A 20516-nucleotide genomic window follows, 5' to 3' on the forward strand; every position below is an offset into this window, starting at 1 on the left:
GGTGGCTGTTTGGACTGGGTTGCAGGTGGCTTTATCTTGATGGAGATGCTGTTGGTACCATCTATATGCGTAATGCTTAGCTGCTGGACTAGTACATTGTCTTTTGCCATGATATTATTGCTTCTTCTGCTGCTGATTCTCAGGATGGATATTCTCTCTCTTCTCATGGTTGATCTTGTTCTTGTTCTTAGGTCTGTTTTCTATAATGGGGCTGCTTTGCGGGTCCATCATTCACCCTGAATATTGTGCATGCTCCTGTTTAGTGCAAGAACATCTTTTTGCTTCAGGGATGGAGGGTGTCAAGCTTATCCCTGGGTCTTCTGTTCATCTATGCCAGACTGCCATGTTAACTGTAGCAGCATAGTTTTTCTGGCTGGGAGCTCCTGTTTGTATGGTTATGCTGGTCATTTCCATAGCCTTTTAAAGGTTTATCTGGGTGTCTATTGTTGGCTGGGTTGGCAGGGGTTCAGTACCTTTCTATTATTAAGCTTCTTGAGGCTGTGTTTTTATCTTCCTTGCAGAAGTCTGTTATTTCAGATCGGCTGTCATTGTTGGGGGGGCCATTATGGGTTTAACATACTTTCCTATCAGGTTATTATGTTTGGTTGGTTTGCTTTCTTCCTTCCATTATATGTGAAGTGTTTGCAGGATTTCTGTTTAATCCTGCTGGAAGGTCATTTGGGTGTTTTTGGGTATACATGACCTTCCTGTGGCTGTTATGTTTGATAGTTTGTACAGGTCTCAGCTCTGTTAACTCTTGCATGCTGTAATTTTGTTCTCTGGCAATATGGTTCCCTCTTTCTACCAACAAACAAGAAAAAACAGAGTTACCTGCGAAATTATAAAATACAATGCCAGTAACTAATGGCATAAAATATTTTACACAAGCATACATCCTACTTATTTTCTCAGTAAATCGATGCATGACAACTGAGGCCTGATTTGGTAACAGAAAATTGTGCTATTAAGTTTTACATAATGCTGGGCTTGATGGCAAGAGCTTGTGATTCCTCTTCGGAGGGTGACCAATAAGTTTTACATAACCATGGCCTTCCTATTACCAATCTAAAAAGGAAAATAGAAAAGAAATCACATAAATAAGGTCTTCAAATTCCTTTAGATCTAAGGAATCAAAATAATGGCTATGAGTTGTCACTTTAACACAACGAAACTTGCTCCATGTAGGAACCTTGGTTTAATGCAGATTAGAAAAAAAAAATCAAAATCTTGACCCAATGACATTCAGTCTTCATAACAATGAACATTGTAAACTATTATATACAACCAGAACTATCATGCATTAGAATGAGTAACACTGGAAAATATAACGTGGAATACACCTGGGCTCCTTAGGTTAGAGGATATAAAAACACACTAAAAGAATATGCAGCATTCTTTATGTCACAAACAAGAGCTAGTAAATACAAGAAATGAGAATCAAAGTGTGCTTGCTTATAAATATATGCATAATTATTAACATTACGGCATATATGAAGAGAGAAGAAAGCATTTTCAGAGAGATCCAGCACACAGAGTAGCCTTCTTTGGAGATATCTACAGGTCCAGAGCATCATAAAATTTTTCATGAACGCCAATTATTTTCCGCACCAGCCAAAGCATGAACAGCTCTGTAACAATAAATAAATAAATAAATAAATGAAATGTGAACAAAGAAGAAGAAGATCATTCTGGAAAGAACTATCAAGCACTGAAGGGTTTCTTCTTAATAGAAGATCACATAACAAAGAGACACATAAAATGCTCAACAGCAAATTAACATTGGTACATGTTTTGTTAGTTGGTAGACATAGGATTTGAAGATGGAAAAGAAGCACCAAAGATGCTTTTTTCTGGTTTACCGAAGGCAATGTATTTTTCTATTAGAGCCTTCTGACACTACTCAGACAAGTGAAAGTGAAATATCCACAAGATGCAATGGAAGTTGACCCTTTTTGTTTGGTGCGGTGGAAGTGAAACGAGTGACATTTCCATCAGAAGGTTCATAAAAAACTAAATAAGATAGTTTATAAGAAACAAATCAATTTTCAATTTCAGAATTAGGTTTGGGCAACTTATTACTAATAACTAATACGCATAACAGATCAACAGAAATATCACTGCAAAGCAATTAATTGGAGAGTTTTGAAATTATGGAATATACCAATCAATAAAAGATGAAAAGTCCATTGCACATGGCAAATGGCTTGACACCTAATAACTTTTACTGTATCTTGACCAAAAGCACTGACAATGCAAAACAACTTGATGATTCCACAAAAATTTCAAATGGTTGGAAGTTAAATTCTTATTAACATGAAAAAATTTGATGCTTAACTGTAAACATCAAAAAGTCTATGCCCACAAACAGGCATTCACATGCACCATTTACAAGCAGCAGTGAATGCACTTAACAAGGCAACCTGCCACTGCTTGGCAACAAGTGCCCCATATCACACCAAGAAACTTCATGCTTCCTGCCAATCGCATGTAGCCATGTCAGCATGTAAGGCCATGCACATAAAAGAATGTCTATAAGCAAAGCAGTGCTCTATAAATATTAGGCATTTTTAGTGCATTGCTTGCCAAGTTAACACAATGCTGCTAACCCTATTTGTACCAAGATCCATGGATCAGGTCTATTTTATTCAACCCTGGTATTTGATTGAAGTACCACCTCACATGATAGCAAAATCCACTTCAAAGATGAACTTTACTGTCTTAAAAATCATCCCATAGAAAAACACAAATTTCTTGCTTCTTAGATTGTAATTCAGCTTTGCTAATATATGCACAAGGGATAGAAGAAATCACTCACTGAAGACTGGTTACTACCATCTTGCTTGAGATCGTTGGGATATATTATATCATTGGAAATGACAGGAACTTTTGCTGATCCAGTCTGCTTTTCTTCCCTTACTTTGTTAAATATGTGGGTATAACCATCAGCTGAAGAAGGATTATTTTCATCCCACTCACCAAACTTGGGCACAGCCGATCCTTTTTCAGGCTGTCAATTCAGAAAACAATATCATATTTTTATGTGAATACAGGAGAACAACTATGCTGTTGCAAAACTGATGATTGGAAAGAAGTAATAAGTTTACTGTTTCGTCGCCTCGACCACCAGCCTTCAATCTGGATCTTCCTGCAGAGTTGGAAGAATGCCCATGAATACCTTCTGATGAACTCTTTCTTTCCCAGGAAGGAGAAGACACTCCACCTCTGTTCACAGCTTTCACCTGATAATGGGGGTGAAGGGGAGAACGTTCATGCTGTGACTGTCTGATCCACCACTTGTTCTGCCTGCCCTCCTTGGCGGATCACTTGAATTAGGTTGATCCCCATAACGGTGATGAGGTGAGTCTGAGGTGGATTTCCGAGGTAGGGCATCATGGCGTAAAGGAGAGTCAGTAAGTCGACGATGACCACCTTCTCTGCTTATGCATCGCTCATCCTGGGGCTTCGGAGCTTCAGGATCAGATCCACTACTAAATGGTAGGGCCTGATCTGGTGGAACTTCTTTAGAAGATGCTTCTGGGTTTTCTTGAGGATCATTGGGATTCATTAATTTCCCTCCAGCTTTACCCTTGCGTGCATTGTCGAAACATCGAGTGTAAGGGACATTTCCATCACTTTCCCAATTGCCAAATTTCGGAACATGGGCATGTTGCTGTAGTCAAAGCAAACAGTATTTCAGAGACATGGAACATCATGAGTATCTTCTTATTCTTGTGAAGAGAAAATATTTTGGCATCAAGAGATGGGTTAAAGGTTTAATCCTGAAATGGCCTTTGGGTACTTCCTTATTGCAATTTGTACCACTCATACTGCAGAAAACAATACAAAGAGAACAGATAATCTAAGGGAGAACAGAAAAGCAGACTAGAGAACTTGAAATACATCCAGATTAACAATTTTCTTGATGCATAAAATGCTGTAATTTCTTTGAGATTACCAAGCGGCCTATCTAGTTGAGCATACGTCATCTATCTATCATCCACATCAGGAGAATCCTTAATTACATAAAATAGCTTCTTATTTCTCTAAGAAAAAATTTTATCAAATTAACCCATTTGAGTAGACAAAATCCATAGAAAAGGTGAAATTCAAGTAGAGGTTTCTTCCACCAAAACAACATCTCTAAAATTCCTTCACCTGAGATATGTGACTAACAGTATGCATTCGCATTTCTGATATATCTGGTTTCCTCTATGGAAAGCTAGTTCTCACTATCCTTTCTTTCCCCGGAAGCTACAGAGCTGGCATCAAAAAATGTGTTGGTAAACTGAGCGGTATGCCCAGCCTTTGAGAAGATGGGCTGAATGTTTGGCATGTTTGGTAGAGTCAAAGCAAGGGCCTCAAGTGATACGATGCAAGTTGACAAAGGTAATGAGCAAGGACTAAATTAATTGGACATTTAGACATTGATATAATTTATCAGAATCCATTTATCTTGACTATCAGCAAAAGGACTTTCAGCCATTCATTTATATTATTTGGGTAGCTTAGTATGTAGACACCTTGCACAATTCTTCTTACAGGAGTCACTTATTTGAATTTGTGTTTATGCTATCAATGTTCCAAATTTCCAATTTACACTTCCAGACGTTAGTCTGAGAGGGGGAATTGCATGTCCTTGATTTTCCTAACCTTAAACAGCTCGACTTAAAGAATTCAATCTTAAAATCTCAGGCATATTTTTTCTAGCACATCTTCGGAGTTCGGACCCTAGCCAAAGAATCTTCTTAAACATAACAATTGTAAAATACTGTTTCTAGTTTCTCATATTAACCTTCTCATTGCCTAAATTTTCAGATCATTCTCTAATCTCAACTCTCATTTCCATTTTTAATATCTTAATTGGCTAAGGAACTGGAATGACCCTTGAAGTTGACACATCAATTGGGGACTCGACGATGCAATTTCTAATCTTCAAGCCTAGTATTCTCAGACTGCAAGAGGATGACTAGCACAATTTAACTGCTCAACTAAATGTAAGTGCTATATAATGTAGGGTCTATAGACCAATAAGAATCTTGTTGGGAAACAATTAAACCGACTAGGAGAGACAAAAATAATGCAGATTTCACTATCAGAAATTTAAGAAAAGGGAATGTACCATTCTTAAAAAGGTTGATATGACAGGGAATAACTATTCAGGAAAATAGCAAAGACTCGTAGTTAAGTAAAACTAGCTCCATATTTTTCCCAAAATAGGAAAAGAAGCATAATGATGAAGTTGCCACTTCAAATTGTGGCAGCTCATATTTTTCTCTATTTGAGAAAGTCCAGTCATTTCTGCACATTTTTACTGTCTGGACAATTGATTATGTCTCATATCTTCTCCAAACATCATCAATGCTCTCATGACTACTGTATTGGAAAACATCCTTTCAATATCCCCATACCATTAAGTTTTATGTATTCTCGTATACATTTCCTCTAACCATAATTGCTTTATATGCCCATTCAAAATTCTTAATGCCCCACACTCATAAAAACAAGTTCATTCTATTTTATAGATGACAATATTCAATCAACCAACAACCGATTTTTGAGTCATTCCATCTCAATCTGTGCAAGCATGTGTGTGCCTCAGCGAGGGGGGGGGGGGGGAGAGAGAGAGAGAGAGAGAATTTAGGTGGATCTCACTAATCAATGGTGGTAAAGATCTTATAATATGTTGAGATTTATCTAAAACTTAATATTATTTTCCTGAGAGTGATTTGTATTAGAGGTGAGTTTGTGTGATCAGAGAAAACAATTGGAATTTAAAGGTTCAAATCAAGCAAAGCCCTTTGTATCTTGCAAGTTTCCAACTAGAGAAAAAAAATCAGCGAGTCTAACAAGTCAGATTCAGAGGAGCTCCAGGTTTTAAAAATAGGTTTTGGTTTCAGTTTCTATTCCCTAGTTAGAATGTTCATTGCAGCAGTTATGGTGGTTTTGGTAGTTTCACTCCAAGTTTTGAAGTTTCCACCAAAAAGTCAGAAAACATTTCAAAACAGAAAAATAAGGGAAAAAAGGAATCAAGGAAAGTTATTTCACATCATTTTATTGTGCCTTTTGTTACATAGGATTGTGACTTACAAGGCATTAAGTAGCTTAGAATAATGTACTACCCTATTAAGTACGAACACCAAATATCACTTAGTCCAGCATAAATTAACACATATACAAAAGTATATAATTAATTGCACACTTATGTAGTACCACAGGAGTGAAAAATTAGTAACCCATATAAGCAAGAAAAAACCAATCTATACATAATCTATTTTAATGACCGATATAAGCCAAAAAAAAACCACATAAATAAGAAAGTATTTTATTTCATTCCTTTTATTTTATTGTTTTTATTTTATTCTAAAAAGGCAAACATTCAAGCAAGAAAACAATCACATCAACACATTATTTCTTTTAGGGTTTTTTTTTTGCGTATATACCCATACAAATATAGTTTATGTATATTGCCCTCCAAAAATCAGTATATATATCCCTCAAATACCCTTTCCATCAGATTTTTTTGTTTAAGGTGTTAATAAGTATAAAATGACTTTAATACTGACTTTAATACTCTTGAAAAACTTATATAAAGATATAACTCTTTTCAATGCAACTTGAATGTTAAATCTTTCAGGGATATTAACATAAAAAGGTAATAGTGTCAAATGATTCTCAAAACAGTTTATATTGACACGACCAGCCAAAAATCTAAAGGAAGCAGCATCCATGCCAAAACAGGATATTTGAAGGGCATAAATGCAAAAAATAATTTTTGAAGGGGAATATGAAATAAGCCATATCTACATGGCATATATGCAAAAAAAAAACCTTTTTAATTAGTAAAAAATAAAGTAAATAATTTAAAGCAAAAGAGTCAAATAAAATGTAAACACATCAACTTGTTAGGAGAAAAAGAACAGTTACAGTTAGTTTTCAATCCAAATTGCCGGAACTGACCAAAATCAGCCAAACTATTAAACCTGCCCAAACAGTTGAGACTGGCTGAAACTGACCAAAACCAACTAACATGACTGTGACTGAAAATTTCAGTAAGTTTCGATTCGAACTCGGATAAAACTGGTTCCTTTTGGCCAAGATAGATTAGTCTCAATCAAAACTTATCCATTTTGGCCAAAGTAGATCAGTTTTAGCCAAGATTCTAAATATTCATATCGAACCTCATATCCTCCTCCATTGAAATGGTACATATTTGGTGCATACCGCAACTGATAAAATAACCAAAAAAAAAAACTACTGGTACTATCAGTACGGTCACTAAAATACCATTCCTATGCATGGTATGGATCAGTAATGCCTGGTATGTAATGGCATGGATGGTTTCAGTGTAGCATCACTGATTTTGCAATATGAACAGTACAACACTGATAATACTATGCCAAACATACCGGTTTTGTTAATCCATGGTTTCAACCAAAACTTAAAACCATAGAAGAGATTATTGGAAGAAAAAAGAGATATGCAAAGGGAAAAAAATATCCTGAGCTTTGCAAGATGTGAATGTCTGGGTTTTGAGAGAGATGAGAGAGTCAGGCATGGTTTAAGATGGCCTAAAAAAAAACTCTAATGGTCATAGGGCTGCAAAAATAGAGAGTACACATAGTGGGGACTGGGGGATGGAAGAATTTACATTTATCACAAACACTTTGAAGGGCCAAGTAATGTGGATAAGGATAAAATGGTGACTTTTTCCACCTCAGAATGAGAAAAACTCAGCCACCTTATTGTCAACAATATCAAGTAATGTGGATAAGGATAAAATGGTGACCTCTCCCACCTCAGAACAAGAAAATCTTAGCCACCTTGTTGTCAACAATATCTCGCCATTAAATTTTAGATTTGCTTTTCAACTCTACTTTCTTTTAAAATCTTCTTAGCTACTTGGTTAATATAATTTACCATTTCTTTTGATCATAGAGAACAATATGGTTATAGGGTGGGTAGCATTAAAAATTCAAGCCAAGGGTTCACTTGGAGTAGTAATCGGGCTTCCCTTTTGTTTGAGATCAATAAATGTTTGATCAAAATATCTAGGAAAGATTGTGGCAATACTAAGCCAACTATGATCATGTCCCAATGCATTATGACACAATTGAAAGCAATGGGAGCCCATCTCATTTCAGCTTTTAGAAGACAATGGCTCAATGTTGATAATCTAGTCCAAGAGTGATGGTAGCCTTTTTTATGAAAAGTCATGTTACTGAGGTTGCTGCATGACTGACTCATGCATGACAAACTTTCACTCAAAAACAGTGTTCTTAAAAATGGTTTGCAATATGCAGGCAGTCAAAGGCCACATAGCATATATGCAGTACACTGGCTGCATATGCAGGAGCACATGTGGTTAGTATTTTTGACTGTTAAATAAAATAAAATACATGAAGTACAAAAACAATAAAGTGATAGCAATATTTTTTTGGGAAAATGTGAAAAACAATATCAATGTCGGCAACAATAACAACTAATTATTAGTGCTTATTATCTAGTATTTAATGCTAATAGCAATGGTTGAAACATAAATGAAACCTATATTCAGCCTAAGTATCACTTTCAGGATCTCTACATGCCTGATTAGTTCATTAAATGCGACATAAAAAGTATTAAAATCTTTATTATTTAATCTTTATTATTTGGTATTTCATACTTTTTATGTTCTTTTTCAAAAATAATTAATTATGAAGATTTAATCATAAAACAACATGTAATGGCCCTCCAACACGTATAGATGAAACTTGAGTCCAAATTTAAGCCCGTCAGATGCACGACACACGAAGATATATGAATGCGTGACAAAAACCCAATGAATATAAGAAAAAAATTATTTTTGGCGTGGACCATGGCAGGCTCACAAAGCTTTTTACGTGGTGCACAAAACCCCCTACATGATCTAACTTTATGAGCATTTAAATATGAAAAAGAGTCCGTTGGGAATTAAATTGAGCATTGGTTCCTTTGGCTTTGGGCTTTGCAGGAAGGTTTGTACGTGTGGCATGTGGCTGCACGCGAGAAGCAAGAGGCGCGGCATTAGCCAGGAGACGCTGGCGCACAGTTGGAACTTGTGGGTCTGAGCGCAGCTTGGGACAGGTTTTGAACACGAGTGTGCGCCTGATACGCGGAATGAAGCCTGAGATGCGGAAGCTGGTGTGTGGGCCCGAGACGTGAACGTGGCAAGCAGTTCAAATGCGGAAATAAATGTGATGGGTTGTTGATGATGAGAAGCAAACACGATGATATGAAGTCTATAAAAGGAAGGCCGCAGGGAATGAGAAGGAGACACCGAATATTTTATCCTTCCATCCAGCCACCATCATTCTCCACGCTTCCACATAAATCAGCCGCCTATAGCCTCCCATACTCCACGCCTAAACCCCATACACGCCACCCTCTCCTCCTCTCTTCTAAAACCCTAGTCCTAGTTTTTTTCTTTTCCACCTCCACAAACCAGCCGTCCACCATCCCTTCTCCCTCTCCCTTGCTGTCCAAAACCCATCCACACCTTCCATATCTTCCTCCACAAAACCTCCACCACCACACCAAGATTCAAGTTAAAGCAATCCCCAAGCATGCGCGGCTAAAAGGCTGAGTTTTGGGGAAGTAAAAGAAGTCTTCTAGCATGGGTTGTAATTTCTTTTTCATCTTTTGTAATTTCTTTTATGCAATGAATAACATGTTCTCTTATTCAGTTTTAATGAAATTTTATTTTTCTATGCATGAAATCTTGTCTTTGCGTTAACATGCTTGCTATTGATTAATATCTAAATAGACTATATTTGTTAGGACAGGTTGTGATTGAGAGATACGATCTGTACTCAACTTAATAGTTTATAGAGAAATCATTGAAAGTCATGTTCTGAATTTTTAAGAATTAAGTATTGAATAACTTATGATCTATAAGGATGGATCGTGATCGAGAGATACAATTCATGCTCTAAAAAATAAGTTATAGTCATAACTAAGTTCTTAAAATTTAAATTCTTGCATTAAAAAGAATTACCACAACCATGCTAAAGATGGATTCGAAAACCCAGAATGGCTTCAACTGATTCTTAAACCCCCAGTTAATTTGTACTTGTTTTCTCTTATTTTAATTTGCTAGATCTGAATTTTTAACTTGCTGAATTTTTTTTTAATCTACTTGCTGAAATTTCTGTCTTAAAGTTTAATCTAAAATTCTATTAAAATTGGAGTAACTTAGCCTATAATCCCCGAGAACATCGATACCCGACTCACTGCTATTCTAACCAATAGTAGGATCGGTTTAATTTTATCTTTGGTGCTGTAATGACGAGCATCAAATTTTGGCACCGTTGTCGGGGATTGTAGCACAATTGTTGCAATTTTCTGAAAAAAAATATATATATATATTCTTTTTTTAATAATTAACTGCTTTATTTGCTTTTAGATTATTTGCCTTGTTTATTCCATTCAAGCATTATCTTTCATTCTTCTTGCTCAAAATAGACTAACAGAAAAAGAAAGGAAAAAAAAAAAAGAAAATCCATTCATAATACTTAACTTAAATAGACAAACAAATTAAAATTTCAAAACTTTCCACTTGTGCTTGGACACCTGATCTTTTGCATTGCATTCTCATAAAATATCTTAAGGGCATGAACTCGTAAACAACATAAGATGAGAATTTGATCACCCTTCCTTAGCCCAAAAATTACATTCCTTGCATGTTGCACTAACCTAAGCCTCAATCTAAAATTAATTAAACGTCAACCCTAAAGATTCTCAAGCTCATTAGGACAAGGAACCCTTAGAGTTGGACCGGATTAGGGTTAGTCATTTTGACTGGTATCTAAAAAAGTGATTTAGGAACTACGTTTCGAAGAAAGGTGGTTACTTAATTAGATCCGTTGCGAAAGCATGGGGAGCCTTCCACCGATCTTACACTTATCTGGCCAATTACTTGGCTGATCTTTTACTTGAAATGCTCGAAAGGCGGCCTTGAAATAGTTAGGAGTTGTCTAAAACCAAGGTAACCCGAGTTAGGAGTGCTTACTTAACTTGATTGCTAACTTACAAACATAAAATCCTAATAAAACTCTTCACATCTACTTCTTAGATTTAGGACTCCTTAGGATCTCATCGTTAGAACTTCTCTCTCTTTTTTTTCTTTTTTTTAAAAAAAAATTCTTAAAATTTTCTAAATCTTACAAGATTGCAACTTGGAAAAAGAAACCTGGTCGTTTGGTGAAAATTGATTCAAACTCTACCCTAATCCAAGAAATTTTTGAGTCCACAATGGGTGAAATAGATCAAGAACTTCAGGCCCTAATAGACCTTTGCTATCCTGTTAGGTCAGTCCAACCATCTTGTATCAGACTACCCCAAACCAATACAATAAATTTTAAAATTAAACCTCAAATCATTAGCATGCTCACTAAATTCACTGGGAATGAAGATGCATATATTTTTATTAGAGAATTTAAGGAAGTATGTGATACCATGAGAATACACCAACTGTCAGAAGATGCTATTAAACTGAGACTGATTAATTTTGCCCCCAAGGAAAATGCTAAGAAATGCTTATATAGTCTGCCTAACCACTTGATCACAACTTGAGATGGATTTGTAAAAGATTTCTTGAGGAAATTTTTTCCACATCATAAAATAGCCAAGTTAAGAAACGAAATTAACCAATTCTATCAGTTAGTGGGTGAGTCTTTTTGGAAGTGTTTGGATCGATTTAAGAACCTCTTTAGCCAATGTCCACATCACGGAATAAAAACATGGAGGTTATACCAAATTATATATGAAGGTCTAGACTCAAATTCTAGAACTATGCTAAGTCAATGTGTCAGGCCAGTTTATGCATAAGGAACCCAATGAAGCTTGACAATTTTTAGAAGACCTAGCAGAAAAAAATCTGCAGTGAGAAGCAACCAGGGAACCTATGCCAACAAAAGGTGGTATACACCAAGTCCTAACATCCCTAGCAATAGAGGCCAAAATAGCGATCTTGACCCGTAGAATTGAGACCCTAGAACTTCAAAGACAACCCCAAGTGAACCAAGTTGCTGTACCCATGCGTAATGGATGCAGTGCATCTGATCATATCTTGGAGGATTGTCCGTTATTAAGAAGCCCAACTGAAAATAATATAGCACAGATCAATGCTGCCTATCAGAAACCCATAAATGATCCTTATACACCAACTTATAACCCAAGTTGGAGGAACCACTCTAATTTTTCTTGATCACAAAGGTCAAACTCAAATGGAACCGCCTTCAATCAGCCCCAACTAAGACCTAATCAAGCTCTGAACAACCCACCAGGCTTTAATAAGAATAATGAAAGAAAAATTAATTCTTTAGAAAGAAGCTTAGAAATTCTAGTTAAATCTAATACTGAATTTATACAGACAACTGGCCAATTGCTAACAGCAAACACACAAGTGATAGTCCGATTAGAAATGCAATTAGGTCAGTTAGGCACCACCATTAGTAAAAGAGAAACTGGTAGATTGCCAAGCCAATCCAAGGTTAACCCTAGGACTCATAATAATCAGAAACCACAGCAAGGAGCCCAGATCAACCAATTAAATGCGATCCACATACTAAGATCTAGAAGACAAATAGATAACTATGTGGGCATACCTAAAGATATAATAGAAGAAATAGAAGACCTACTATCTGTACCTCTGTTTGACTAGAGCCAAACTGAAGAACTTAAGGAAACAGAACCTAATGCACTAGCAGAGCCCTCACCAAAATTAGTTGGACCAATGCCTAAGGTTGTAGCACCATTCCCCAACAGACTTAGATCCAACCGAAACTCAGCCTAATTAGATAAAATCTTGGAGGTCTTTAAGCAAGTTGTTGCTCCTAGATTGATTTTGATGATTACAAAGCAGATTGAAGGGATACAAATAATTTTAAAATGAAAAATCCTTATGCTCTTCAAGGGCAAAATCGTAATTTCACTAAAATCCTGATTTGATAGTACCATTTGGTAGAACAAATGATTTGAAATCTATTGGTGAAAATTTCATTGTGTTTGGACTTATATTTTTGAAGTTATGAAGGTTTGAAGTGCATGAGTCGACTCATGAGTCAACTCATGGCACTATGAGCTGATTGGCACGCAAAAATTCTCCTTGGCACGCTAGTTTTCTGGCTTGGCACGACCTGTGAGTCGACTCATGAGTCGACCCACAAGGCATGAGTCGACTCATGAGTCGACCCCTGCTAATTTGAGCCAAGAATTTCCAGAAACGCATTCTCTGGTTTTTGCAACAGAGGTCGACTCATGAGTCGACCCCTGAAGCATGAGTCGACTCATGAGTCGACCCCTGCGACGGGAATTGTCAGCAACGGCTATTTTTTTGCCCGTTTTAATTGCCATTTATGCTTCCTAAAAATCCTCTAACGGCTCTTTATCTACCTAAATTGTTTTCTCCTGCTTCTAATGCTACAAAATGCTTTAAATGGTGAAAGAAATTGCAGATTAAATAGCGGATCAAACGTGAAATCAAGAGAGACGAGGAGTAGAGAAGAAGAGAAGAATAGAAGAGAGGATCCGAAATTTGCAAGAAAAAGCCTGAGATCAACGAAAAATCCAAAGAGAAAAAGAGAGAGGATCCACAATATAGCAGAGAGATTGTGAAAGAGAAAAGCAAGATCTTTCAAGGAGAGAATTCTTCACGACTATTGTTTCAACCTTGATCTAGAGATTGTTCAAAGCTTTCAAGAGATCTTCAATCAACAATCAACCTCTTCTCAAGCATTCAAGCGTTCATCCACTTTGAGAAAATCTGAAAAAGGGGTTCTTCATTTGAGTAAAGCTTTTATTGTTATATTTGCTCATTTAAGGAGCTGTTATTGTATTAATCTGTGCTCTAAATTTTCTAACTCTTTGTGAGTTTTTGTTCTTGTGTTTGGAGGATTTCCAAAACAAGGAAAGGTTGATCCGAACCTGAAATCGGAGTGTTTTGGGTTTACTTGTACCCGGAAAACAAGTGTTCTAGCTTGGGATAGCTAGTGTCGGAGTTTCCGACGTTTTGTATTCGGGTTGAATACAAAGGATAGTGGATTAAAATTCTCAAGTGGGATCTTGGGGAGTGGATGTAGGTGCAAGGTTAGCACCGAACCACTATAAATCCTTGTGTTTGTGGTGTGCTTTATCGCTTTATCTTATTTCTTTATTATATCCTTGCAATACTGCTTTAGGTAATTAATATTGATTTAAAGCCATTGTTTTGTTCTTCATAAGTTATCTGTTGGGCTTAAAATTTTTAGAAACCCAATTCACCCCCCCCTCTTGGGTTGCATAGCTGGGCAACAAGTGGTATCAGAGCCGGTGCTCTAGCCCTTCATTGATCTAACAATCAAAGAGCCAAAGATCTATGGCAACCCATGTTGGAACTTCTCTAGCCGAGGGGCAATCAACAAACCGACCTCCACTTTTCAATGGGTCTAATTACACCTATTGGAAAGCTCGGATGAAGATTTTCATACAAGCACTCGACTATGATATGTGGAGTATCATAGTGAATGGTCCTCACACACCCACCAAGATTATAGATGGTGAGGAGTCAACCAAACCCGAGAAAGAATGGGATGAGGTTGACAAGAAATTGGCACAATTAAATGCCAAAGCCATGAATGTTCTTTATTGTGCACTAGATGCTAGTGAATTTAATCGCATTTCTACTTGTGCATCTGCTAAAGAAATATGGAATAGGTTAGAAGTCACCCATGAGGGAACAAATCAAGTAAAAGAGTCTAAAATAAACATGCTTGTACATAAATATGAATTGTTCAAAATAGAGCATGATGAGTCCATAACTGCTATGTTTACTCGTTTTACTGATATAATCAATGGTTTAAAGAGTCTTGGCAAATCTTATACTAATAGTGAACTTGTAAGGAAGATTCTCAGGTCACTGCCAAGAACTTGGGAAGCCAAAGTGACTGCCATCCAAGAAGCAAAGGACTTGAACACTCTACCTCTAGAAGAGCTTCTTGGATCCTTAATGACTCATGAACTTAGCATGAAGCAACATCAAGAGGATGAAGTCAAAAAGAAAAGAACCATTGCCCTCAAATCCACAACTTCGCCTGATTATGAAACGGATGACTCTGAAGATGAAGATCAGGATGAAGAGATGGCTCTCATCACCCGAAAATTTAAGAAGTTTCTAAGAAAAAGGAAACAGGGGATGAGAAAGAAATTCACAAAAGGGGATCAAAGCAAAGAAAAGGAGAAAGATCAAACCCCTATATGCTACGAGTGCAAGAAGCCAGGACATTTCAGATCCGAATGTCCACAATTGAAGAAAGGTCCAAAGAAGTTCAAAAAGAAGGCAATGATGGCGACCTGGAGTGCGAGTGATGACTCAAGCTCCGACGAGGAAACCTCAACAGAACAAGCCAATCTGTGCCTGATGGCACATGAAAATGAGGTAACTTCTGAATCCACTAGTGAATTTACTTTTGAAGAATTGCATGAAGCATTCTATGATTCAATTGATGAATTAAAGAAACTAGGGAAGAAAAACAAAGAACTGAAATTGGAAAATCAGTCCTTAGTGAAACAAGCTGAAAATCTTTCAATTGAAAAATTCACCTTGATTCAAGAAAATCAAAACTTAAAGGATGAAATGAACAAGCTGAAATCTATAGTAGATAAGTTCACCTTAAGTTCAAACAAGCTAAATATGATCCTTGATAATCAGAAAGCTATATATGATAAGGCTGACTTGGTTATAAACCCCTGAAGAAACAAAAATTTCTGAAGGATATTTATGCAAATTATTCAAGCAAAAAGTCTACAAATATTACTTGTTTTAAATGTGGAAGAATAGGACATAAATCATACACATGTCTTATTAACAAATATGCAAACACAAAGAAAATATGGGTTCCAAAAGAAACCATTCTGACTAACCTGAAAGGACCCAAGAAAGCTTGGGTACCTAAGACAGAAACTTGATCTGTGCTTGCAGGTGTGTCTAGCATCCCAAGAAGGAAACAGGAAATGGTATCTTGACAGCGGATGCTCGAGACACATGACTGATGATGAATCACAATTCATCACGCTTGATGCTAAGATGGAGGGATGGTCACCTTTGGAGATAATGGCAAAGAAAAGATCATCGGGATAGGAAGAATGAGGGTGTTGATGATGCAGATCCACTAATAGAAGGTATGAAGGAGATCACTTTGAAAAACTCAGCAACTCCAGAAGACAAGGATCAAGAAGTCAAACAAAATGAGAAAGGTGAAGAAATTCAAGAACAACCTCAAGGTACAAATGACTTATCCAAGGAATGGAGGTATGTTCACAACCACCCTAAGGAGTTAATAATTGGTGATCCTATGCATGGGGTAAAAACACGTTCTTCACTTAGAGATGTACTTAATCATTGTGCTTTTGTATCTCAACTTGAACCTAAAACTTTTGAAGAGGCTGAAAATGATCATAACTGGATTAATGCTATGCAAGAGGAACTTAATCAATTTGAAAGAAATAATGTTTGGACCTTAGTATCAAGACCTAAAGATTATTCAATAATTGGAACAAAATGGGTCTTTAGAAACAAGTTAGATGAGCATGGAAATGTAATTAGAAATAAAGCAAGACTGGTTGCTAAGGGATATAATCAAGAAGAAGGAATTGATTTTGATGAAACCTTTGCACCTGTTGCTAGATTAGAAGCCATTAGACTTCTACTTGCTTATGCTTGCTTTATGAAATTCAAACTATTTCAAATGGATGTTAAAAGTGCATTTTTAAATGGATATATTTCTGAAGAAGTATATGTAGAACAACCCCCTGGATTTGAAAATCATGCTTTTCCCAATCATGTCTTTAAATTAAATAAAGCTTTATATGGTCTAAAACAAGCACCTAGAGCATGGTATGAAAGGCTAAGCAAATTTCTACTAAATAATGGTTTCTCAAGAGGCAATGTAGATACAACCCTATTTATTAAAAGAAACCAAAATGATATGCTAATTATACAAATTTATGTTGATGACATAATTTTTGGGTCTACTAATGAATCCCTTTGTCAAGACTTTGCTAAGCTTATGCAGGGAGAGTTCGAGATGAGCATGATGGGAGAACTCACCTTCTTTCTCGGACTCCAAATCAAACAATCAAAAGAGGGAATCTCCATCACCCAAAGCAAGTACACCAAGGAACTACTCAAAAGATTTGGAATGGAGAACTGCAAACCAATTGGCACACCAATGAGTCCCTCAAGTAAGCTTGACAAGGATGATGAAGGTAAAAGCGTAGACTTAAAATACTACAGAGGTATAATTGGCTCATTATTGTATTTAACTGCAAGTAGGCCTGATATCATGTTTAGTGTTTGCTTATGTGCAAGATATCAATCTAATCCTAAGGAATCTCATTTGAATGCTGTTAAAAGAATCCTTAGATACTTAAATGGTACACAAACTATAGGGTTATGGTACTCTAAGGACTCACAAATTAATTTGTTAGGATATTCTGATACTGATTTTGCTGGATGTAAATTAGATAGAAAAAGCACAAGTGGAACTTGCCAATTTCTTGGAGTAAATCTAATCTCATGGTTTAGCAAGAAACAAAATTCGGTGGCACTGTCTACGGCTGAGGCCGAATACATTGCAGCCGGAAGTTGTTGTGCTCAAATCTTGTGGATTAAGCAACAACTCGAAGATTTTGGAATCAAACTTAATGAAACACCAATAAAATGTGATAATACAAGTGCCATAAATCTATCTAAAAATCCAATACAACACTCAAGATCTAAACATATTGAAATAAGACATCATTTCATAAGAGAACATGTTCAAAACAAAAATATAATTCTTGAATATGTTTGCACTGAAAATCAATTAGCCGATATCTTTACAAAGGCCCTTAGTGAGGATAGATTCTGTGAAATTAGGAGAAATCTAGGAGTTCTAGATCCATTTGTCTGAAATTTCTCAATTTCCAAAGAATAGATGTCAAAAACTCTTAGAGATCAATTTTCAACATCTATCCTGGTCCCAAAAGCTCAGATTTATCACTCTAAAAACTTATCTTTGAGCAAAATTCCTACTCCCAAAATTTCGAATTTTTCTGGAATTCATTTGCATTTTTCCTGAATTTCTGAACTTCATGAGTCGACCCCCATGAGTCGACTCAATGGCAAACTTGTAAATCCCACCAACTTCCATCGGGTTCATTGTTTTTAAACGGGAAACCCTGTTCGTGAGACGACTCATCTTCTCATCATCTTTCTTCCGAAAGCCGTCCTCTCCAACTCTTCTTGCTCCAAATCCAAGGATCAATTCTGAGGCAATTCTCCCTCCTTCTCTCCACCAAAAATGCCTCCTTGAAAAGGATTTTTCTGTGCTTTCTCGCAGTGATTGGCGCGGGTGGAACGTGCCCTAGAACTTCACCGTTCATTCAAAATTCACTTCTTTTCTCCACCAAAATTCTTCTTTACTCTTTTGTGATCCCTCCTCCTCTGAATTCAAGTCTTCTTGTCTGCTACTTTTTGGATATGGCTCCAAAGATGAAACTTCCCCAAAGAAGGAAATCAATCCGAGAGCCTGAGGAAATTGTCCGAAAGAAAAGGCATGCTCAGTCTTCCAGTGTTCCCGATCCAGTTTCAGTACCTGCTCAAGGTCCCTCTCAATCCTCCATAACCCCAGTGTAAATCCTCTTTCTGATAGAAAAGTAGAAACCGGAAAAAATATAGATTTTCGGTTCTTTGAGAAAGAAGGCTTTACTTTTGCTACCAAGATCAAAAATCAAGGATGGGAACTTTATTGCTCTCTTAAGGAAGTCACCTATGTTGATCTAGTCAGAGAGTTCTACCAGAACCTAAATTATGGAAATGGGTCAGTGACTTCAACAGTCAAGGGAATTGACATATGCTTGGATTCTAGGATATTGGGAGAAATACTTCAGTTGCCTAGTGAAGGATACTCATATATGGAACTCCCAATTAAAGAAGAAGGGATCAGAATTATCTTAGGAGAAGCTTTTTCAGGAAGTTTAAACAGATTGGAAGCAAAGCTACTGTCCATTGAGATGAGGGTCCTGCATCAGATTGTAACAAAACTCTTCTTTCCTAGGAGTGGTAGACATAACTTACTATCTGGCAGAGATGTATGTGTCATGTTTCATATCATCACTCAGACCCCCCTAAACCTCCCTGCACTTATGATAGAGGCCATGAGAGAAACTTTGAATAGATCCAAGGCACACTTGCCTTATGGTATGGCCCTTACTAGAGTTTTTAGGAGGTTTGGAGTTAGCTGTGAGGGGGAGACACCTACCAAGCTCTCACATGTGGACACTTTCAACCAACACAACCTGCACCGAATGGAATTACAAAGACTGTTGGTGGTTGGATCAAGGGCTCTGAAGAAAGAGCTGAGGAGAGAGCTGAGGAAAGAGCTAAAGACAGAACTGAAGGCAGAGTAGAAGAAGAAGGTCCATCTTCTCCTGTACATGACTTCAGGGCAGCATCACCAGATACACAGTTCATTCCTGATACTGAGGCTGGCCCTTCGGAGTTTACTAGGATGCCCACACCAGTGTATCAGTCAGAGAGCAGAGCACCTCCATCAGAGTTCAGACTGGCTGACGATCAGATCGAGCATATTTCACAGCGTGTGGCTTCTTTGCTGTCTAGCCAGTGGAGTAGTACTTCTTTTGTACCTGGAGCTACTTCTTCTGATCAGACCATTACTCCCCACATCTCCACTGTGTTTCAGATGATTTCAGATCAGTCCGTCAGGATACAGCAGCTTGAGGACACAGTCTGGAGACTGACTGGCAGAGTTCTTGACTTGCAGGGGCAAGTCCTTGCATTGGCCCATCCCCAGCCACAGGAGTCTACTATTGAGGTCACAGACCTCACTGCAGAGGCTGGCAGGCTCAGAGGAGCACTAGAAGGTGGATATGAGCTACTGAGGAAAGAGATCCGAGGATCGAGTGAGCATGCTACCACCCAGTTCACTGCTCTACTTCAATCTGTTTCCAGAGCACTGAACGTACTTGATTCTATCAGACTCACCCTTTCTGTTCAGTCCCTAGCATCTCAGCGTTCTCAGCCACCCAGTTCATCTCGCTCTCCTACTCGTGGCAGAGGCAGACGGGTAGAGGACGCACTTCTGATCCATCATCTCCTCACCCTATATCTGATGACTCCGATCATTGACTTATCTTGATCTTTACTAGGTCCTAGGAGTTAGTATCTTGTTCTAGGATCTATACCTTGGGGCCATGTATTGACATTTAGCAGGTTGAATTTTATGTATTGAAACAATTATGATATTAATGGAATCATCTTTTACCTATATTTCTACCTCTTTGTAATGATTATATTTTGGTTATATATTTTCTTCTTGTTGAAATATTGTCTTCTCCTTGTTGTTGTTTGCTGTTGATAATTGCTATATTAAGGGGGAGCAAACATCTGTGAAAAACTCTAAAGAAGAAGAAATTAAAGAATATTTCAGAAAAAAAAAGAAAGAGTTAACTATGTTTGATGA

At 37.2% G+C, this 20516-nt stretch overlaps 1 protein-coding gene across 1 annotated transcript in view; it reads right to left on the minus strand.

Moving 5' to 3' along the window:
- Positions 1-1227: 1227 nt before the first annotated feature.
- LOC105048941 (RPM1-interacting protein 4) overlaps positions 1228-20516 on the minus strand; it is a 32268-nt gene continuing 12979 nt past the window's right edge. Inside the window, 4 exon segments of the mRNA XM_010928447.4 lie at positions 1228-1628; positions 2816-3007; positions 3105-3271; positions 3274-3670. Coding sequence (XP_010926749.3) covers positions 1596-1628; positions 2816-3007; positions 3105-3271; positions 3274-3670 — 789 coding nt within the window. The 3' untranslated portion in view covers positions 1228-1595.

The sequence above is a fragment of the Elaeis guineensis genome, chromosome 7 (genome assembly GCF_000442705.2).
Source record: "Elaeis guineensis isolate ETL-2024a chromosome 7, EG11, whole genome shotgun sequence".
Classification (NCBI taxonomy): domain Eukaryota; kingdom Viridiplantae; phylum Streptophyta; class Magnoliopsida; order Arecales; family Arecaceae; genus Elaeis; species Elaeis guineensis.